We start from the raw sequence: 19070 nt of genomic DNA, 5'->3' as shown, positions 1-19070 counted from the left end.
TTTACCATTGTACTTGTGTTTGTATTGTAAATAGTTTTTTTATTAGTCATGCTAATGTTTATATATAGGATACTCAGGTTCACATTTAGAGTATCATATAACTAAATTTGTGTGCTTTAATAAATAACCCTAAGGGCTAATTTATACTGGCAGTGTGCCATTGGGGAGACATGTGGCATCTCCCAGCAGCAGGCCCATAAAGAATGAATAGGTGCGGTAGTGATTGGTACTAGCACCACTTACTTCCGCCAACTGTCACACTTGCAGATGCAATTTTTTTTTTGAACCAGCGCTGCCTGGTTAGCGGCTGGTGGGGAGTTGCACAAAATCATGCAATGAAGACCCTGGTTTGCTGGACATAGGTGTTATGCCATTGCTACAATTGTTTTCAATTTACACCTGATGATCCTACCAGTAGTACATTTTCTATCCAATACCTACTTTCTATACTTCTTGTATGGGGAGACAGATGTCACCCTATCAAGGAAGGTACCCTGTAATCCATAGCAGAAAAGTGACCAGGGCTAATAATATAACTTAAAGCAAAAGTTGCATTTACTTTCTTGCTGCAAGCTTTCAATTCATGTGTTTTTGGCAACCAGAGAACCCTGCACTGTTTTGATTTCTTCTTCTTTCCAGTGCTATCTGTTATGTCACACTTTTCCATCTTCGTTCTTTCTGCTTCTGGATGACATTGCCCATTCTTGCACTACACATGCATAAGATCAGGTGACATGTCTTTCAACAGGTCCTTCAAATGCAAAAAGGAAGGGCCCATCTTACTCTGAGCATGCGTGAAATCGTGAGCTGGTTCATTTATATTTCAGGAATGCCCTTGATGAGGATGCCTGCAGTCTCCAATGTGACATAAAGACCCCAAGAGGCTGCAAGTTTTCCCATCAGTCTTTATCACTGCGGCAGCAATTCTGGGTACATGACTTTGATTCGACTCTAAAATCTTATTTTAATAGCCCTCTCACCGAAACCAATGGAGCTCTGTTGTAAAGCTCCCGTATAGACGTTCATCTGATTAGATCCCAATGAAGTCTTTTTTTCTTTATAGCAGTCCTTTCAATGCTTTAAGGCTACATTATTGCTTTTAATTAAACCAACAGTTTACTGCAAATTAGAGTTCTAAGGGGAGCTGTGAGAGCATTGCAAGGGGCGTTTTTCTGGGCGTGATCCAGGTTCTAGAAAGAAACATTACCTAAAATCCTCTTGTCCCATGCATTCAGAGTACTATATATCAGCCCCACTCTACACTTTTTTTGCTCTTTGCTATTCTGTCTACGTAAAGAAAGTATTTATTTTTCCGATAGGTTTCAGTTACACCTTCTTCTAGTCGTTAATTAAATTGTTAATGTGCCAGTTCTAGGGTCATTAGTCAACAGGAATCCATAAAAAAGATTTATATGACAACTCATTTAGAAGAGTTTAACTCTAACGTGCATTGCATTGGAGGCTCTAAAAGACATTGGAATCTACATACATGTGCAAGGATCTATTGGTTGAAAATGAAGAATTTTCTTCTACACAATGCTGACATTTATATGTTGTTTATTAGTTTGTTGCATGTTTTTTAGTTTAATAAAGAATATACTAGTTCCATTTCTAGCACTTCCTTAGTTTTATAATCATGGAATATTAATGCATATATGGTAGTAGTTTCTTCTCTTCTGTATAGAAGGTACTCTAGTAGACCTACAATATGGAGTCCCACATATTAATATTAACTAGTATTTATATAGCATTCTTATATTACGTAAACCAGCTTAGGTGTTGGGCTGAAAGGGCTGAAATCTAAAGAATGAAAGGGTCAGGCCATAGACAGTCAATTTGGGGAGGAAAGGGCTATACTATGCTAGATGTCCATTAGCCAGAAAGTAAAGGCTCTTTATGACATTCTATAGCTTTTTATTGAACAATGTGAGAGGCCAGTAGTAAAGGTTAGTATTTAGCCCCTTTTATGGTGTTCAAAAAAAGCAAGCAAGTTGTTAATTTCCCAAAGAACAGTGATGTCCATTCTGCAATAAAAATACATTTACCTGCCTGTCTTCTTCGGGGTTCAGGTCTTCAGCCATCCGGCTTTGTCTGATAGAGAAAGAGAGCTCCCACCACACAACAGAGCTCAGTGTACATTTCAAAAAAGATTGCAAGCAGGCAGGTAAGTAAATAGGGACAGGTGATTTCCTTCCTGCCTAATATATACTTCCACTTTCAAATCTAATTTTAGGAATTAGGGCAAGTTGTAGGGTTCAGATAAGGGGGATTTAAGGTTTAGGGCCCATGCACATGAGTCTGGTCATGAGTAACTGGTGTGTATGTATCCTTAAGTTTAGTGACATGTGGATTACTTACTAAATTATTGCATGTACATACATAAATCCTTATATTGTCAATTGAAATCGATCTATTTACCCAAGTAACCAGTCAGCTTCTTAAAAAAAATCTCATTTTGTCAGACTTTATAAATATGTCATTGATTTTTACACGGGCACAATAAAAAAAAATGCAAACAACACAACAGAATAATTCTACTTATGAAGTAAAACAGATTTCCCTAGTACATTTCATTGGTTCTTGCGCTCATTCATCTATTTTAGAAAGGAAACATAACCTCTAATACTTAGCAGGTTCTAAATGCGACATTTAGTCAAGCCATGGCTATTCCAGATGTCAATTAAGGAAGGACCCAAGATTCATGAGGGCTAATGAAAACAATACATCCGTGAGAGGCATTAATCCCAAGAATTTGGCAGTAGCATGGAACTATGTGTGTGTTTTACATTCTGCCTGGAATTGAAGTGAATTAATTAGGGAGGGCCACCTAGGGACAGGGAGGGATTTTCATCACCATGAAGGTTGTGGTATGCTATTTCGACCACTTTCTGGGACGTTTTCTTGGACTGTTACAGTCTTGGTCTCTGTTTCCTAATTTTTCTCTTTAAATCACATTCATCTAAACATCTTTTTCTTTATAAACGGTTTCTGTTTTTGTTAATTTTTTTATATTTCTGGTTGGACCTGGTTGTGCCACCATGCCGCACATGGCAACTGAAATTATAGCCTTTGTGCTCTCGGTGTCAGGATGGGTATTGGTAAGTTCTACATTACCAACTGACTACTGGAAGGTCTCCAGTATCGATGGCACTGTTATCACCACCGCAACTTTCTGGTCCAACCTCTGGAAAACATGTGTTACCGACTCAACCGGGGTATCTAATTGTAAGGACTTCCCTTCTATGCTGGCCTTGGAAGGTAAGAACCAATGACACTTTGGCTGTGGCTTGTTTGAGTTACCACTAAAATACAATTGCATTTGCACTTCAAGATTGGAGAAGGTATATCAATAGTACATTGGTTGCCTCTTGGGGAAAAAGTCTAAAGCTTTTGACAATGATCCAGTGGAAACAATCTGCTCACAGAGGCAAGATGAAAGCAGAGACTAGTATTTATGCCAATTCCAGAGATTTGTTGCAAATTGATGCACATTGTTTTAATTTAGTTCTGTCTATTCTTATGCTGGGCACACATTATGTGAGTTCAATTCATTACATATCTGAATGCATAAAAACACTAGGCCTTATTTAATAAAGCTTTCCAAGGCTGGAAAGGATACACTTTTATCAGTAAAGCTGAGTGATCCAGCCAATCTGGAATTATTTCCTAAAAGTAATTTGCTATTTAGCAAATACGCAAATGCTTAGCAAATATTTTCAATCCTGGATCAGATCCTTTCCAGGTTTGCTGGATCACCCAGCTTCACTGATGAAAGTGTATCCTCTCCAGCCTTGGAGAACTTTAATAAATCAGGGCCACTGAATTAAAATGGCCTTTTTTGTGATCAGTTCCTGGCAGAAATGGAAGGCGGTAAAAAGTGACATGGCTTTGTGTCACAAGAATTAGTGCAAATCTACAGTGACAGCATTATAATAAATTGGTGCAAGATAAAACATCTGTATTCTCAAGATCAATATCAAATGGGTGTATAATCGACCATAGATCCACTAGTGTATGTCTATTGAAAGTCTTTCCAAATTCACTTCTGTATCCAAACATTCTGCTACTTCCTGAGCATATGAAACTTCAGTTAACAGTAACAGTGGCTGTCTGAATACAGACTGCAACTGACAATATAGTCTGGGGGACTCTCGCATGACTTTCAGTGGAAGCTTAGCACACTGATACCTGACATGCTCAGCTTCCATCCTTTTGAAAGCTGACTTGAATTTTAAATAATAATATTAAAAAAAAACAATCAATAGCAAGCAACTATTTAATAAGTTCACACATAGAAAATAGAGTTGCATCCTGCCTATGTGTAGGCTTACCCTGTCTTCTGTAGAGGTATTGGAGATCTTACTAACAAGGAGCCCAAACTGCTGATTTTCTGTTGTTTGCTAGTGGTACAATGTAAAGAGATGAAGCAGAAAAAGCAGCAGAAAAAAATTCTATTTTATTTAATTTAGGCGTGACATGTAAAAAATCCAAATTGAAGATTTCTCTTCTTTCTAATTCCTCTTCTCATTGCATTGCAGTGCTTGTCAAACCCCTTTTCCATCTTGAATATTGTGGTATGATCTCTCATAAGCCTCTAACTTTCAAAATCACTTAGGAAAGATCAGATATTTTTTTCTCTCCTTTCCTATTTTTGAAAACTCTGTAACCCAACACTTTCCACAGATACTGTTAAGGCTTCCATCCACTATAAGTAATTTCTAATAGATTCAATAAAAAAATCAAATCTAGTGGTAATCTAATAAAAATGAGGATATTGTGAATCACTACTTAATATATTGAATAAACTGTGAACAGGAAAGCCTGTTTTTTTGTTCGACCTACATTTGAAACAAAAATCTAAAAAACAGTGGCTGAAGAGAGTGTTTCAAGCAAAAACACAACTCTTCTGGTTGTTAGTAGGAACTCTTCTGCTGGTAGTTGTTAGGAAGTCCTCCTATCTGAATGTCAGCTTTGCAGGGTGGAATATCCTTCACCTGGTGTAAAGTCACCTTTACCGTAATTTCTAGAGAATTCCAGCATTATTTTCAAATATATAAGCCCTTTCTATTGCCACCGTCTCTTCTTCAATTGTCTGAATGCTCTAATATAAGGCTGTATAACACAGTCCTTAAGGTCCATTTACATTCCAGGATTTTTATTTAAACAGAGTCAGTTTTTGAAGGTTGTAAACCACACCTTACAAAGTGTACTGCTGTCAGAAATAATAAATTGTGCATTCCTTTTGTCCTTTATGTTATCTTGTTCTCAGTGCTACATTTTACTGTCCCCTTGCCTTCAGTGTTTTATGTCCCACTGTCCTCGGTGCTACATCCCAGTTCTCAGTGCTATATTCTTCCTTGTTCTTCAAGGCTGGAGAAGATAGGCTGTCATCAGTGAACCTGAGTGAACCAGCAAACCTGGAATCAATCTGGTCCAGAACTAAAAACATTTGCTAACCAATAGCAAATTACTTTTAAGAAATCCAATCCAGGATCACCCAGTTTCAATGATGAAATTGTATTTTCTCCAGCCTTGGAGAGCTTTAATAAATCATGGCCACTGTCCCTTGTATTACATTTCTCCTTGCTTTCAGTGCTGTCCTCAGCGTTGAACCTGAGGCTTTAAAAGCCCATGTTTGAAATTTCCATGCATTGCAATGGGCTAATCTACACCAGGACGTTTCCTTGAGGTACCCTTATGAACATTATCTATAATGTTGCTTTCAACGTTTAAAAAATTAAACCGCAAGTTAACGCTCGAAAACACCCAATACGCAGGTAAACGCTTCTATTAAGTTCAGTAGGGTGTTTTCCTGCATTTATAAGCACTTGAAATGTAAATGCATTAAAAATGCAGGAAAACGCGGCAAATGCACTTTCCAGCGTTTCAAGGCAAGCTTTAAAACGCTAAAAAGGAAGTGCATAAATGCATATAATTGCAGTAGTAACATTTACATGCGTTTTTAAAGACGTCCGTGTAGACCCAGCCCTAATGCTTCAGCCACTTTTGTCCTAATGGTTAAATTATTTCTTGTTCTCATTTTTCTTTCCTCTTCAACCTCTTTGTCTTTTCTTGTTACATTCCTCCTTGTCCTCTTTTCCTCATGTCCAGACATTTGTTTGTCGTTGGTAATTCTGGTGGTCTTCTCCAAGAATCTTATTATTTAAAAATGAAAATGTAAACCCTTATAAAACAGCTGATCTCCTAGCTAACACAGCCCTAAATGTCACTGGTATCACAGCCATGTTCAACTATCACATGGAACCAAGACAGCATGAAATCTGCTTTATTTGCTAAGCTACATTTTACCTGCACAAACCACCAAATAAGCAAATGTAGAGATGATTTCATGGTGCATTAAAAAGCATACAGATTGGACAGGAAATAACACAAACAAAAAAAACAACAGGTATTGAATTTTCTTGAACTTTGGATGAGTTTGTTATTATTCCCATGCACTGTGGATTCGTGTGATCTTTCCAACTTCCTTACTGAATGTTTGTTTAAAGGAGGCTCAGAAGTTAGTGACTCATTTAATAAATCTGTTAATTTCTAACTCTTGCAAACATTTCTGTTTGTTTTATATTCCTACTGTTTGATTCTCCTTCTCCTTACTGGATACACAGTCCTTACATACAGGACAAGAAAGACCAATGAACCAAAACATCAATTTGACTTATAAGAGAAGCTACATATCCTACAATATCTCTTTCCCCCTATTAAACGGTTTTGCCCCTTTCAAGAGGGAATGCTCACAGTAACGTCCAGGCAATGTAAGATTGGTGTATGTATCTGGTTTTATTTGACACATGGTACTAAGAATCTTGGGGTTTAGGACCACAATTGCAGGGTCAGCCCTGTTCAAAGTTAAGAAACCCTCCACCCATATACCTCACCTTGATAGTTGCGGTCTCTTCTTGACTGGAACAGTACTTGATTGTCTACAAACAGTCCTGTACTACTGCAAGACTAGAGGTGCCTACTGAAAAGCCCAATCCAAGTCAATAAGTTGTCACTGCACAGACAGCAAAAACTCAAAAAAGTTGGGCCTTTGGAAATAAACAGGAGAGTTTGGGAGAGTTGGTTTCTAAGTTAGGTTAAGAAGTCTAGAGAGGATGGACTAGTTCTTACTAAAAGTTCTTTAAAGAAAAGACTTTGCAGATTGTAATACAAGATCTTACAATACATTTACCTGGAGTAAAGTTATGATTCAGAAAGGCCATGTTTATACTTCTTTCTGTAGCTAGGGAATAGTGGTATTTGATCACCAAAGCTTACTGCCAAAGCATTGTAAAAACTTTTAAATACATTTTTCTCAAATATTTGAATAGTTCCTTCTTGGGTAAATACTCTTCTTGGGTATACCTGTGGGCACACTGCCACTGGGATCATTTTCAGAAGTGAGATATGATGTAACATAGTGAAATAAATCAATTGCATTTCACTACAAACAAACATCCAATGATGTGCAAGAAAGTTATTTCTTTTTTTTTATATTTTTTAAAATTCTGAATACATTGAGCAATCCGTTGTAGTTAAGTTTTAAAACTAAACAGAAATATTGAAGGTGCAGTAAGACTGAGCATTTTTGTATGTTTTTTTAATTCCACTGAAAGCACAAAGTCTATCTTCCCTTGCATATAAAGTCTGCTGCTCTTTCTCTCTCAGTGAAGCTGGGTAATCTAGCAAACCTGGAATGGATTTCCTAAAAGTCATGTTCTATTTGTTTGCAATTTTTTTCAATCCTGGACCAGATCCATTCTAGAACTGTCTGGGGTATTAAATATTTATTTGTACAGCATCTGGTATTTTCACATACAGTACACAATTGTATAAGTGTTATTCTATTCTTGGCTTTTTTGTTGACTATGAAATTAGTGGCTAGCTGTGTCAAAATAATGTTATTGTATCCTCATTCCTTAGGGTATATCCAAGCCTGTCGTGGTTTGATGATAGCAGCAGTAAGTCTGGGATTTTTTGGTTCAATCTTTGCTCTTGTTGGGATGAAGTGCACCAAGATCGGAGGCTCAGATAATACCAAAGGAAAAATCACCTTCTCCTCTGGTCTTCTCTATGTACTCAGTGGTGAGTTACATGCAGTACATTGTAATCCCTACAGTTTCCAGGGATAATGGTAAAGCCAAGGGTATTGTTTGCTGGATATATATATAATCCAACTATGTTTGCAATGACATTTTGTCAATTGGATATACAAGTATATTAAAGAACTATTTCAGTATATATATATATATATATATATATATGTTTACATCAACTTATTACCTAAAATCTATATTTATGTTTAGCCTACATAATCAGGTATAAGTTTAAATTGAGTTTCGGAGATTATGTTTGATGACTTTTTATCACAGTTATGATTCACCAACATATGCATGTGTTTATTCAAAAAAAAACAATATCATGTGACAGTTTAATTGTTCCTGATAAAATGACTACTGTTTAATATATATGGATGCATGATATGGCAGCTACCTCTCATTCTTACATACTAAAGTGTTTTTAGGTATGTAATATGTAGGGATTTGGCTACTCCATTCTATTATATTGTTATGTACTACATTTTGTCTAGATTGTCCTACCTGCTAAACATATACACGTTCATTCCTCCAGGTCTGTGTGCCATGTCTGGAATCTCCCTTTACGCTAACAAGATAACCTCAGAGTTCTTTGATCCATTCTTCGTGGAGCAGAAGTAAGTAAAGAAATGGTCAAATTCATTTTAAGCAAACTGCTAGTGGAAGAATAGTTTAGTTATGTCTACCACCAGAAAATTACACCAATGACATCCGAAAGAGGAGTGTGCTTGTATTTTGCCTAGCCTTTGGTTATAGATACTATATAGATGAGAGAGAGAAAGACAGGCTTTTGAAGGGCAGAGGAGGTAAGATTAAAAACACAGAATTTTATTGATTTCAAACATAACTTAAAAGGTTGATACTTTTGTCTCTTGGGTTAATTTCTAAACTAACATCTGACTACTAATTTTGGCAACAGCTAGTAATAATAGGTTAATTCATCATACTGAGTAAGCGATTAGGTTTCCCACCTGACGCATTTTGCCCAGGCTGGGCTTCCTCAGGGGTAGAGGTAGACTTGGTAATGTTGCTGGGGCTTCTTAGCGCAGAAGCATGTGGTACCGAATTGTTACTTGGTACCAACAAGCTACCAACTCGTAGGAGACTGACACTATCTATTAAAGAGTTAACAACACAAGCCTCATCCATTCCGTTTACTCTATCCAGACTCTGAGAAAACAGCAGTACGTCCAAATTCATATCGGTTTTAGTATCAAATACTTTTAAGTAACAGTTCGGTACCACATGCTTCTGCGGTAAGAAGCCCCAGCAACATTACCAAATGTTACTTTAGGAATGAACCCAAGAAACAATAGTCTTAACTTTTTTAATTATTTTTGAAATCAATAAATGTTTATGTTTTTCAAAAGCCTGTCTCTCTCTCCCACAGCTATGCTAGTGGAAGAATGTTCTGCCTAAAAATGTGATTCCTGTACACAGGTATGAACTAGGAGCTGCACTATTTATCGGATGGGGAGGATCGTCACTAAGCATCATTGGAGGTTCCATACTCTGCTTCTCTCTAAATGAAACCATCAAAGCTGCCAGGTAAGAATATTGCTGTTTTCAATAACTTATTATCTAATTCTCTTTATTCTGTATTAGAAATGCTAACACATTTAAAGCTGACCTTCAACTAAACTGGGATGTCTGCTTATGGTGGCTCAGCATTTTCCCCTGCATTAACCACCTATAATATGTAGGTAAAAAAATATTTATAACAGTAGAAGAGAATGCTACAGTTATGCATACCCCTCTCTCATTATCCACCTTCATTACCTAAGCAAGGATAACATCACCTCCCTTACTATAAAACGCCAGTCATTAATATTGTGAAATATTGCGGGAAGACCCTCTTGTAATTAACTAGAGTGTCCTGTGTGATAATTCCAATGCTCTGCGTTCCAGAGGGCTGATTACAAAATGAAGGTGACCCCATTCACAATGATGCGGAAGTCAGGAGTACAGAGAATATGACCCAAACTTTTCCTTTACAAGTTCATTATTCACCTACATATAGTAGATGATTTTAGGAATTGGAGAGTGGCCAGCCAGGGAAGAAAACCTTCTATTTTAGTATAAGGTCAACTCTAGGGGTATTTAGAACTCTAATAGCTGCTTGAGAACATGAAAGGTTGCCCATCTTTCACAGTCACAAAGCAGATCTAAACCCAAAATAAAAAACATCCTTCTCAGTTCTGATCTTTATTATCCTCTTTTAACCACTGGCCTTATACATGCTCCAGTTCCAGCATTGGCTGATCATCATTGTTCAGGACTGACTTTCTAAAAATGACAATAGTGTCAGCAACTTTTGGAATTACATTAATATAAAATTTAATTCCTGGCACAAAATATTTAATTTAGTTAATAGCCACAAATAATATATATACAATTTGAGTACACCAAATGGATTTATAAAACTAGATATTACCTTGTAAGAGTAGTGGTCACATCACAACCATGATGCACATAACAGAGAGCAAAACTGTAAGAAACAGGTTTACCCTCTTTAGAACACTTGCAGAAAACTATAAGAGAATACGAGGTAAGAGAATACAAGACCAGTCACCCTGCACTGGGCTTCATTGCAGCAAGCAAAGGCATAGCCAAAGTTTCACTCTGGACTGATCTGGAAAAAGATCGTAAGAAATCCAAAATTTCTGAATTTTCTTCATTTTTTTTGCCTGTGCATGGGTCTAGGTCTGTAATAAAATGACCACCCGTATGAGACACGTTATAATTTATGTGCCATTTAGTAATTCATGTTTGTATTACAGAATCACTTATTCTTACAATGGAGTGACATCTGTAAAGTCTGCGCGTACAAACCTTCAAGACCGTAAGAACAGCCACAATGCACACAGGGGACTGCCTAAACAGTTTGACAAAAACGCCTATGTGTGAATGACGTTTATGGTTTATTGGACATGCTGACTATGTTTGTACCTTGTATACCCAACGTACCATCCACAGGAAAAAACATTATTCCACATATTGAATGCAATCCAAGCCAGTCACTATCCCAGCTTCTTCTGCCATGGACTGCATTGTGAAATACCTTGATTAGTCCAGGAGTGAATTTGGAGATCGTTATGTCCTGGATTCAAGTGATTTGTCCTGTTATTGTAATTTGTTTCTGTTTTTCTATTTTTAAAGATCTTTTTTCTCAGTGCTTACGTTATGTCATTATGATTGCAAAATATAACATCAGTAGAAGCTAATAAAGCAAAGCTAAACCTAAAAATAAAAAATTGCGACCAGGTGATGTCCCTTCTGCAATAAAATGAACTTACGTTCCTGATCGCAATTTTTTATGCTCACCTGTCCTTGTTCTGTTGCCGCCATCTTCTCCTGGTCTTTTTCTGGGTGTGAGATCTTTGGCCATCAGATCTGGCAGACCCAGGGGATGCTGAGAAATAGATTGAGAACAGGAAGATATGTTTAATTCTGCAAGAGACAATATCTGTCCCTTCTGCAGGAACAATCCTGCCTGCTCGCAATTTTTAGGTGCGGAACTATACTTCATCATTAAGTGTCATGCTTATGTTATGTCAATATTACTGCAAAACCTACTTCTGGATTTTGATGGGACTGGTGGCCTAACAAATTCTTTTTACATAGATTGATGTTATTTACTGTGTATTCAAGGGGCTAGAGGGAATGAAATAGAGGAATTCTGCTATCTGAGCTGTAGACAGTCTTTTTATTACTTCCATCCACCATCCACTGAAACCAACAATACACGTTTAGTGGTCACTAGAAATAGAAAATGCACACAAAGCTTATGTAATAAAGCAGAGCAAAGAGACATACGTATGTGTAAAATTAAGAAACGTAAAGCAACTAATTAGGTTTCAGCTTTCAGATCAACAAAAGATGAATTCTGTTTAGCTGCTTCTGGTTACCTATAAAAAGAATAAATGACTGGTACATGCTATGGAATACATTTTTGAGTGACCGACCTGGAGCAATTAAGTAGATTAGGATATCTGATTTTTTTTTTTACTTTCCTGAGCTACTGTTTGTAATTGTTCCAGACCAGTGTCACAGATGGCAATGAAGCTAGTGATGAAATCTACTGCTATGTTCTAAAGAAATTCAAAAGCACTGGAAGCTACATATTTACTTAAAATAAACCTTTAGATGTAAATTTCTCAAAAGCTTGCAATCATTTATTGATCCAGTTAATTCAAAACTTTTATACAGACCCAATGAGGCTGATTTATTAAAGCTCTTCAAGGCTGGAAAGGATACACTTTTATTAGTGAAGCTGAGTGATCCAGCAAACATGGAATGGATCTGGTCCAGGGTCGAAAACATTTGCTAACAATTAGCAAACAACTTTTAGGAAATTCATTGCAGGTTTGTAGGATCACCGAGTTTTAACTGATGACAGTGTATCCTCTCTAGCCTTGGGGTGCCTTAATTAATCAGGGCCAATGTGTTTTGGGATTAAATCTGTTTTTCATGTCTAGGAATGTCAAACTGTAGTGCCTTAGCTTGAGGAATGGGTCCCTTGAATGCCAAACACCAGGGTGCGTGTTCTAGACTTTCTCTTAATTCCACAAGAGAAGTCTCCCCCAATTCCACAACCCTATGTACTAATCCATAGTTTTGAGCCGTAAGCCCTGAAAAAGGTGCTTAACCCCCGAAATGTGTTGCTTGTTTTCTGTATACCAACTTCCAAATAACCTAGATCACATCCTTTACAATTCTCTCATACCAGAATTATTTCAAATAAAACAAACATTTTGTTGTACAAAGTGCTCTTAGTAAAACCCTCCTTACAAATAAATGATGAACACCAAATTAAGGCCACACACTAAAAAGTGGATGTGTTTACTATTTTATTTAAATATAGGGCTACAGTCAGGATTATGAGACATCACTAAATCAAACAAAACTTACAAAACAACAAAGTGTAAGAAAAAAAAACTAAAAACTTAAAAATGCAGTTTGAAATGACAAGAGATGGAATTACTTTGGTCACAGTGAAATCTTCACACATAGCAATAAAAGCTACGCAGAATACATCACAATAACCAGGGCTGGCTCATATGTCTTTCACAAAATAAAAATATAGATACATCTAAGAAGAAAAGTTCCAAAACTTGCCTTTTTTGGGGGGAGCAATGATAATTGATTGATGTGATTACAGTGCAAGTATTGTATTTGCTTATAAATCCAGGAGTGATCCCATGGTTAGCACTGAGGAGTCATTACATCCTCTTCTCTAGGGCAGCGGCCCCCAACCTTTTAGAGCTCACGGACCACTAAATGAACGGACTTCGGACCACGCATGTGTCTTAAAGGGGAAGAAGCTTCCCCCATAGTGACGTCATGATACCAGAACCGGCCACTCTGCCATCGCTCGTTTGAGCCTGCGATGGAAGAGTGGGTGGGTTGTGTCCAAAAACACAACCCACCCACCGCCCTGAGCCTGTGATGTGTACGGGATACGTGGTTTGCGGCTCTGGCTGATGCACCCCCCCGAGTGGAGTCCTTCTCCTCACCTCGTTGGGGGGGCACCGTCCAGAGTCACTGCCCACCTGCCACGGACTGGGGGTTGGGGACCCCTGCTCCTGGGTACGATTCAACCCCACTGCCTTTTAACTGATTTTAATATCAATCGTAAGCAAGGAGACACATAGTAGACATATCCATTCTCGTTCTGCATGGTGTTTACTGGAAGGGGTTGTCAGGAATTGACAAAAATCAGAATTGTGTTATTTTCCCCTCCTAAGGGTACATTTATAAAGCAGTGAATCTGATATTTACTAAAATATCACAACACATATGGATCTGAAAGATGCTCCACCAGAGAATTTTTATTTCTGATTGTGTTTATTATAGCAATCACATGACTTTAGTAAGTTACGTGTAATATTATGTGCAAAATGTGTGCATAGTTTGCATGGACAAATTTGCCCCACTACACCTTACTTATAAAGCTTTAACAATAAAATGTATGTCATTTGTTGTCTAGCATTTCTTTTCTCATTATAAATCAAGATTCTTTTTAGAACCAGGGGTACTGACATTAAAACAAAGCACTACTTAAAGGCAAATCCTGGATTTTCTTCTTGGATATACTATAAAGAACAGATCCTGAAGAGAAGGCCTAGACCTTTCTACCATCAGCAACCTATACAAATGCTACTAATACTTCTAATATTATTGTTAACATACATATCATATATCACATTTTAGCAAAGAATAAATAATGACTGAACAAAAGTACAAAACAGGCGATTCAAATCTGATGAGTCATCACTCCGATATATATCCGCTATATCCGAGCCTCTTACAACACTGCCATCTAAAGGACACTTGCTGTAGAGCATTCTATATAGATTTCTTAATATTAACAAAAATAGATTTAACCAAGCGAAAAAAGATCAAGATTTTTTTTTATAGTAATAGTACATCACTAAATCATCAGTGGATCTTAGTAAATACATGATATTTCTATATGAAAATTGTGTAGTGTCAGAATGCTGTCATTTTAGACACATTCATGAAATTTAACTGTATTTTCAGAGGGGGTTAAACTAAACATAATACCCAACAAAATATAATATTCATCTGTTCACACTGTATGTTGGTGGCAAGCAACATAATTGTGGGAGCTGTAGTGCTGATGACAATATAATGATGGCAATGTACACTGCAATTTTTAGGCAACAGCATCCAGCTTTTTAATTGCAAAAAGAAATTAAACGGATTAATGCAACCTATTATTATCTTTTATTTATGAAGCGCCAACATATTACGCAGTACTTTACAGTTAATAGGGGGTGCAAATGACAAACCTTTGTACAAACAATGACACAGGAGGAGACGATGACCCTGTCCAATCAAGCTTACAATGTTGAAAACGGTTTGTTGGTCATAGGTTGCTTTGATCAGTTCCCTTAGTTTTGCATTACAGCTGGTTGACATTGGTGTAAAAAGTGTCCTGTGAATGATCAGCTTTAGGTTTTCTTTCTAAGACACTACGAGCAGCAAGTATACCAATCAGAGATCACCTGGACAATATAAAGTGAGCAGTGATTGAAAGCAATGGGTCACCATTTAAAATCAGGATTTGCATTAAAAATAAAAACTTACAACTGCAGAAACATTAAGTTGTATTATGTAGCTTGCTTTCTAACTTTCCCTGTGCGTTAAATAACAAGCATTGAAACAGCTAAACATTCATCGTCAATTAAAGGTTGTCAACTCCCTGTATTACATTGTATGAAGAAAGAGTTGTCAATCAAAGACAAGAAACAAAGTGGAATATCTTTTGGTGCAGTAGGCTGATGGGAAATGTTGCTTGGTGACCACTAAAGAAATTCTTATGTGCATACACTGACAAGTGAGAATGTAACTAGACTGGTTTTCATTATGGCAAGCGCAGCACCATGGAACCCTTTGGCCCCCTTGTTTTCACCCCTGTCCCCTGAGATGCTTTTCTTAACATGGATCATTTAACACTTTTGATCCCTTAGAGAGTCAAGTTCTTCTTTTCTTTTTTTTTTCATCCTAGTTCTGACCAGTTCTAAACATTTTACCACCATTACCCCCTCCATGTAGAATTTCAAGCTGCCCAACACATTCAGCCCAGCAGCTGGGTTCCATGAGCTGTGCAGTTCTAAAAGTTAGGTGTTTGGTGATATGGTAGGTGAGGGTGGAGATGGTGTTGGGTTGGAAGAATCTTCACTTTATTCTGTCACTTGCCATACACACTCTCGTCACTATAAGCCACGTACAGGAAGCAATCCTCTTCATGGTTATCCTGAAAGACATAATAATAAAGATTTAGTCTAAAGTGATCATTTCCTATTATTATTATGTACATGCTGCCTGGCCGAAATAAAGTCACACATTCAAATATTTCAAATATAGTGGACTGCCTTTATCCTTGATTATGGCATGCATTCACCATGATACTGTATCTGTAAAGTTTAAGCAATGTTACATTTTCCTTATTTTTTTGCCAAAATGTTGTATTGATGATGGGAGATTTGGACCACTGCGTAAAGTCTTCTCCATCACATCCCAAATATTCTAAATGGGTTACCAAGTGTGAAAAAGATGTCTCATGCTCCTTAAACCACATTTCACAATTTGAGCCTGATGAATCTTGGACTATGTCTGTGCATTAGGGAAGAAAAATTCCACTGATGGAAAAAGCTGGTCATTCAGTATATTCAGACATTCAGCAGACCTGATTTTTTTGGGCACATAACTCTGCTGATCCTACGTCTGATAAAATGAAGCAACCCCAGATCATAACACTCGCCCACAAACTTGGAGACTTTCTTCATGGCCAGGTAGTGTAATATGCACTCAGATACATTTTCTTTTTGCTGAATCAATGAAATTAACAATGCACTTTACTCCTCCACCCATACTGATTGCTTGCACAGGAACGGAATACCCTGAATATGACTTCTGAGCCTATTTCCCCCAAATGTTAGATTTTTTTGTAATTATTTGTTATTAAAAATGATATATTAAGGAAAAAATCCTTTTCAGCTACCATTATAAATTAAGGAACTTTGTTTAAAATATACCCTATACATTGAATGAACACACCCGAGTCTTTTACTTTGGAGAAACCCAGACCTTCCCATCATAAGTCTTTAGGTTTGGAAAGTAAAAAAAAAATATGTTGATGGAGGACCTGACTGCTACCCTCCAAGGTACTGAAGAAAAATTATGGAAAATATGAATTTGCTGGTGATAAGTTTCAAAAGTCTGGTGAGTATAGAAACTACTTAAGCTACGTACACCTGTCCAATGGTTCTCGCCCGATAATCGGCTCATGGCCGATATCAGACGAGAATCTGGCGTGTGTGCAGTGCCCGTTGTCCATTGTCCGAACAACCGTTCTGGCGGATTCACGGACGACGTACAGTTCTAATGCAAGGAAAGGGGAGAGCGTGCAGCGGGGTGCCACTCCGTGGTTCTCCCCCTCCCCTCTCCATACAGCAGAATGGTGCTGTATGTACAGCACTAGTTCATTCATTGTGCAGTCGTGAAAGATCCTTTCCAACTACTATAACTGCACGTGTGTATGCGGCTTTAGAGTCCAGGCTGCTTTAAACCCCTCTGGATTATCTGGGTCTACCTCCACCTTATTGTAGGCTACACTACAAGAGCATTCATATGCCATTCCTTTATTCCCCTGCCCCTATAGCTCTTCCCTGACCTTATCCTTCTCCCACCTGAACATTCTCTTTCTTTATTCTTGTTAATCTTAAAAAATACCTTGCTGTATTTGGTCTTGAAGAATACTATACTACTTTAGCAAGCTTTACACTGTAATGTATTCCCTCCCCTTGATATATAAATCACATATTTGTATCGCTCTGAGAACATGTTCCTATATTGATGGTTATATGTTTTTCCGTTGTGGTCTTATAAAACTGTTAAATAAAGAATGTTACAAAAATATACTATACAACTCACATTACAGGGTGTATGTGTATCCCAAATGTTTCTGTGTATTGTGTGGATAGAAGAGTGTCCGAAACCCTTTTTATTCTCTTTTTTTTTTACCAATGTATGTCCATTGGTGGTGCTTCGCTTTACTTCCTGTCCCAAGGACACACAAAAGGAAATTAATGGAAATTAAAACTGGGGAGCACCTTGGCTTCTAGTTCTACAGCACTAGGGTCTCAAAATTGAATTTTGGTCAGGACACATGGATGTGTGGGGATTTCCTCCCATAAAACATAATAGTAGGTTAACTGGCCTTAAACTATGCTAGGGACATAATTAGATTATGACAATTCTGGGAACATTAGATTGTAGGCCTTATAGTTGACAGGAACAGTAAGATGACTATGAGCTGCATAACATGTCAGTGCTATATAAATATCTGATAATAAAGTGATTCCCTTATGAAAAGCTTTTTCTGGAATGGATGCCCTCAATGAAAGATTCTGGTTTACTTTCTGTTCTGGTGTCAAGAGTAAAATTTTGGAATACTTCACATTCCGTCTACTGACACCAGGAAAATAGAGAAGGTAGATTTAAATGAAGACTGACAGTGGGTCAAACACCACCCTGCACTACAAAAACAAATCAAAAACAGTTATCTAAGGGTTTTAAGCTACACTGCCAATACCATACATTTTTCTGACCTATTCAATTACTTCTTTACTAATCCGACCTATAAATCATAAACATCTTCTTCATGCACATTCTGTTTTTTCTGAGATTAAATTGGAAACTAGATGGATCACAGTGCGTGTAATTACTATTAGTCTGTACACACACCCTAATAACATAATTGATATCTATGCTTCTGTAAACAAGAATAAAATGTTAATTTGATCAAATTATTGGGAGTTTAGCAAACTGAAGTTCACTCTGTCTTTTTAGGGTCACCAGCTCCAGGTTAGGTCCAGACTGTCTGCTACCTTTGACATTTAGATGTTGTTGGCTCTGAGAGCAATAGATGTATGTTGCAACTGATTACTTGAACCTAAGCTAACCATCAGCCATATGTTTTCTGATTATATTATAGTCTAGATCCTCCTCCTATCTCACATTGCTGTATTCATGATACTACCGTGTCTTTGATGCAGGTTATACAAGGATGTGACCTTGTACAGCACCATACATTTATATATATACTTGAACTGTAAGCTATATTTGTGCATATGCACACATACATAAACATGAATAGTATCCTGTAATCCTATAGGACATATTGCCTGTGCTACAGCTACAAGAAATACAAGAATAAACTCATGGGAGAGACTGAAAAAATATAGGGCATAAAAAATAAAAGGCCTGTATTTCTTTTTATTGAAAAAAATAAAAAGATAAAATAAGATCGATTGGTATTCAAACATATTGATAATGCATAAATATTAGGTTTAAAAAAATTACTGCTTATTCCATTGTGGCTACTCATCCTGGTAAATCCTGTGAATAACAGGCCTTCTCTCCTAGGGTGCCTTTAATTCCTAA

At 37.2% G+C, this 19070-nt stretch overlaps 2 protein-coding genes across 2 annotated transcripts in view; one reads left to right on the top strand and one right to left on the bottom strand.

Moving 5' to 3' along the window:
* The first annotated feature begins 3038 nt into the window (after positions 1-3038).
* LOC140340154 (claudin-10-like) lies at positions 3039-11270 on the top strand. The gene is made up of 5 exons (XM_072425215.1): positions 3039-3258; positions 7924-8085; positions 8632-8713; positions 9537-9644; positions 10877-11270. The coding sequence occupies exons 1-5, from the start codon at positions 3039-3041 to the stop codon at positions 11001-11003; spliced, it is 699 nt and encodes a 232-aa protein (XP_072281316.1). The 3' UTR covers positions 11004-11270.
* A 1659-nt stretch (positions 11271-12929) lies between these two features.
* GABARAPL1 (GABA type A receptor associated protein like 1) overlaps positions 12930-19070 on the bottom strand; it is a 304992-nt gene continuing 298851 nt past the window's right edge. Inside the window, exon 5 of the mRNA XM_072424891.1 lies at positions 12930-15879. Coding sequence (XP_072280992.1) covers positions 15814-15879 — 66 coding nt within the window. The 3' untranslated portion in view covers positions 12930-15813. The remainder of the gene's footprint in view (positions 15880-19070) is intronic.

Source organism: Pyxicephalus adspersus, chromosome 10 (genome assembly GCF_032062135.1).
Source record: "Pyxicephalus adspersus chromosome 10, UCB_Pads_2.0, whole genome shotgun sequence".
NCBI lineage: Eukaryota > Metazoa > Chordata > Amphibia > Anura > Pyxicephalidae > Pyxicephalus > Pyxicephalus adspersus.
The sequence above is the reverse complement of the archived record's forward strand: the minus strand, read 5'-3'. Positions and strand labels throughout refer to the sequence as shown.

Excerpts from the sequence above, each read along its gene's own strand:
- LOC140340154 (XM_072425215.1), top strand. The coding sequence starts at position 3,039 with ATGCCGCACATGGCAACTGAAATTATAGCCTTTGTGCTCTCGGTGTCA. Across the intron at positions 8,086-8,631 it reads TCTTCTCTATGTACTCAGTG|GTCTGTGTGCCATGTCTGGA; the intron begins GTGAGTTACATG and ends TCATTCCTCCAG. Across the intron at positions 9,645-10,876 it reads GAAACCATCAAAGCTGCCAG|AATCACTTATTCTTACAATG; the intron begins GTAAGAATATTG and ends TTTGTATTACAG.